The sequence below is a fragment of the Rhipicephalus microplus genome, chromosome 2 (assembly GCF_043290135.1).
Source record: "Rhipicephalus microplus isolate Deutch F79 chromosome 2, USDA_Rmic, whole genome shotgun sequence".
NCBI lineage: Eukaryota > Metazoa > Arthropoda > Arachnida > Ixodida > Ixodidae > Rhipicephalus > Rhipicephalus microplus.
In genome coordinates this window covers 61679190-61682435 of record NC_134701.1, presented here as the reverse complement: position 1 = coordinate 61682435, position 3246 = coordinate 61679190, and the positions used below count along the sequence as shown (strand labels likewise).

Below are 3246 nucleotides of genomic sequence, written 5' to 3'. Positions count from 1 at the left end.
CCCTCCAACTTTCACAACTCCGTATGCAGATTCATGGATAGATTTAACCGTGGTTTCGCATGACCTCACTCGCGATGCTTACCATTGGAAGGTTCTCCAAATTCCTACCCTCTCGGACCACAACTACATTGAATTCTCGTTCTCGCAAGCACATACCAGCAGTGCTAAACGATTAACTAATTTAGGAAGAGCGAAAATTCTTAACAAGTTAAAGGACGACACTTGGTTCACAAAGATACTCGGCTGCAACATTGGGTCACCTGAAGCCCTAAACATGGTTATAGACAAGTTTTATGCCATATACTCCGCTTTAAGCCAACGTTACTCACGACGCATAACATCGCGTAGTAAATTAGGTAATGGTTGGTGGACACCAGAATTGACTATTAAGCGTAAGCGTGTTCGGGCTATGCGACGACGATACCAGCGAACAGCTGACCCCGTCCTTCGAGACATGTATCGCAAATTGTACGTTGATGCATTCTCAATCTACAAGGACAAAATCAGGAAAGCAAAATCATCGTTTGATAAAGACATTTGTGACTTTCTCACTAAGAAATGTTTGTATGGTGATGTTTTCAAAACCGCATTTCAAAAACACCACCAAGTAACTTTTCTTCCTCCTCTAGATGTACCTAACGGCACTCGCACAGCTTCTGTAATTGAGTCCGCCCGGCTACTACTCGATACATTGGTAGTAGTGGACAGCTGTTCTGAAGACAACATGCACCCCACTATCATGCGTAACATTGCGGCTAGTCCTTACCCGTGGCATACTTCTGACCCTCCTTTTACAATATCTGAGATAGAGTGCGCGATGAAACAGGGTAATTCACACTCTGCTCCTGGACACGATGGATTAACCTACTCGTTCATTAAAGGATTATTTGAATACCGTCCTCAATTTTTCTATTTTATCTTCAATAGCGCCTTAGGAATCAGACACTTCCCACAGGCTTGGAGAAGAGGGAAAGTAATATTCATACCAAAGCCAGGACGTCCGCTCAATTCGCCTAATGCATATAGACCAATAGTTATGAACTCTGTATTCAGTAAAGTATTAGAAAGACTCTTAAATGCTCGTCTATATTATTTCCTGCACAATAATATTCTTCTTCACAATAATCAATACGGTTTTACGCACAATAAAAGTGCTACTTTAGCACTATACACACTGCGAAGCAAATTGGCTGCATACAAGGCAGCCAAACTTCCTACCATACTCATATCTCTTGATTTTGTAGGAGCATTCGATAGTGTTTGGCATCCTGCAGTCTTGAACTTTTTACGCAAGCACAGGTGTCCACAAAACTTGTACTTTCTGCTCAAATTCTTTTTATCGAACCGCACTGTAACTTTTTCAACCAACGTCGCTGAAGAGACAGTTCGTACAACAATTGGCAGCCCACAAGCCACAAGGATCCCCTATCAGTCCGCTACTGTGGAACATAGTGATATACAGCTTACTCAATCTTGCCGTGCCACCCGGCGTACACATACAGGCGTACGCGGACGATACCATCATTGTTATCACAGATAAGTCAAGACTCCGATTACAAGCAAAGGCCGACCATGTCCTGGCTTTGGTATCTGGTTGGGCACGAGAACAAAAAGTTACCGTAAGCGCCGAGAAGTCGTTCTTCGTGTTCTTTAATAACGGACACATGGGTACATCAAAATGCTGCCCATCTATCCGTATGGATGGCATTTTTCTCAAACACAAGAAAGAAATTAAAATTCTAGGAGTATTATTTGACCCCTCTTTAAATTTTCATGCCCACATTGACTACATTAAAGGAAAGGCTGAAGTGTCCACGTCCCGGCTCCTCGCATTTGTTAAATCGCACCGTTCATTAAAAAGTACACTCATTAGACGACTCTACCGTCAAGTGATATTGCCCTCTCTCACGTATGCATCTCCGGTATGGTGGCCTATGTTCCCATCAAAATTCATTAGGGCGCGAGTTTTATCAGTTCAGTGAACCGTCTTAATTTTCTTAACAGGTGCATTTTTTTTTTTACTGATGGTAAAACACAAGCTTTATTCACAGGTATGAACGGCTCCACAGGACTTGCCTCTTCAGTCAAAGAGACCAAATCCCATGTCATCATCCTCCTCTTCAGACTCCTCCTTCTTCTCTTCCTTTTTGGCCTCCGCCTTGCCTCCTGCTGCCGGTGCAGCTGCTGCTGCTGCAGCTGCCGGTGCTGCGCCCGCTGCTGGCCCAGAGCCCACACCTGAGCCAACGTTCGAGATGAGGCTTTTCAAGTCCAGGCCTTCCAGCGCTTTGGCAAAGAGGCCAGGCCAGTAAGGCTCGACCTCAACGCCAGCAGCCTTCAGGATGGTGCTGATCTTCTCGGCGGTGACGGCAATCTCATCGTCTTGAAGAATCAGGGCGCCGTAAACGCAAGCGAGCTCGTCGTTGGAAGGCATGGTGACTTGATGGGCTTGTTGGATGGTGCTGATGGCAAATAGTTTCAGTGCACGCCGCTGGATTAGCCTTAGCTCCCGCAGGAGAACGATGCACTCTTGCCGCGATGGTACACCATACGTACGTCATCCCTACAGATTCTCGCTAACGCGCCTCCGTTACCACTAGAGTTGGACACACAATCTGCAGAATTTTCCTTATTCATACTCCAGAACGTAACTTATTATGGTGTAAAAACGTTAAACCGGCTGACATAGTATATCCATGCAGTCCGTGGGCTCATCACCCCAGTAAAAAATATAAATTTACTTTCACTAAACTCTCACCATCACAAGAAGCGATTATTTTCAAAACAAAAGCCATTCACGTATACACTGACGGCTCATACACGTCCTACGCGGCGGGTGCGGCATATATTGCTTTGACAAAGGATGGAAAAATCATAACTGTTAGAAAATTTCAGATCCGCAACGCTTCAAGCGCATACGACACGAAATTAATAGCATTCCAAGAAGCCCTTCATTTTGTTTTTACAAACAACTTTAACACGCCAGCCCACATTTACACAGACTGTCTATCGCTTCTAATGAAACTTTGAAGTCTCACTGATAACGATGAAAGAATTCGGAACATTAAGCTGCTTCTTAACCATATAATCTCGTCAGGCAAAATTATAAAATTGTATCATGTACCTGGCCATATGGGAATTTTGGGAAATGAGCTAGCTGACGCTGCAGCTGCCTTAGGAGGGAAATCAGGCTTTGTGCGTTACGCCAAAATATCAATTCGGTCAGTACGAACTCAGTTTCATAAAATC

The 3246-nt window shown here is 44.3% G+C and overlaps 1 protein-coding gene across 1 annotated transcript; it reads right to left on the bottom strand.

The window, feature by feature from the left end:
* Positions 1-2008: 2008 nt before the first annotated feature.
* LOC119170882 (large ribosomal subunit protein P1-like) lies at positions 2009-2538 on the bottom strand. Its single transcript, XM_037422164.2, has one exon. It carries the CDS (start codon positions 2429-2431, stop codon positions 2081-2083), a length of 351 nt encoding a protein of 116 aa, XP_037278061.1. The 5' UTR covers positions 2432-2538; the 3' UTR covers positions 2009-2080.
* Positions 2539-3246: the final 708 nt, after the last annotated feature.

Bases quoted from the DNA above. Each gene is read 5' to 3' on its own strand.
- LOC119170882 (XM_037422164.2), bottom strand. From the start codon at position 2,431: ATGCCTTCCAACGACGAGCTCGCTTGCGTTTACGGCGCCCTGATTCTT.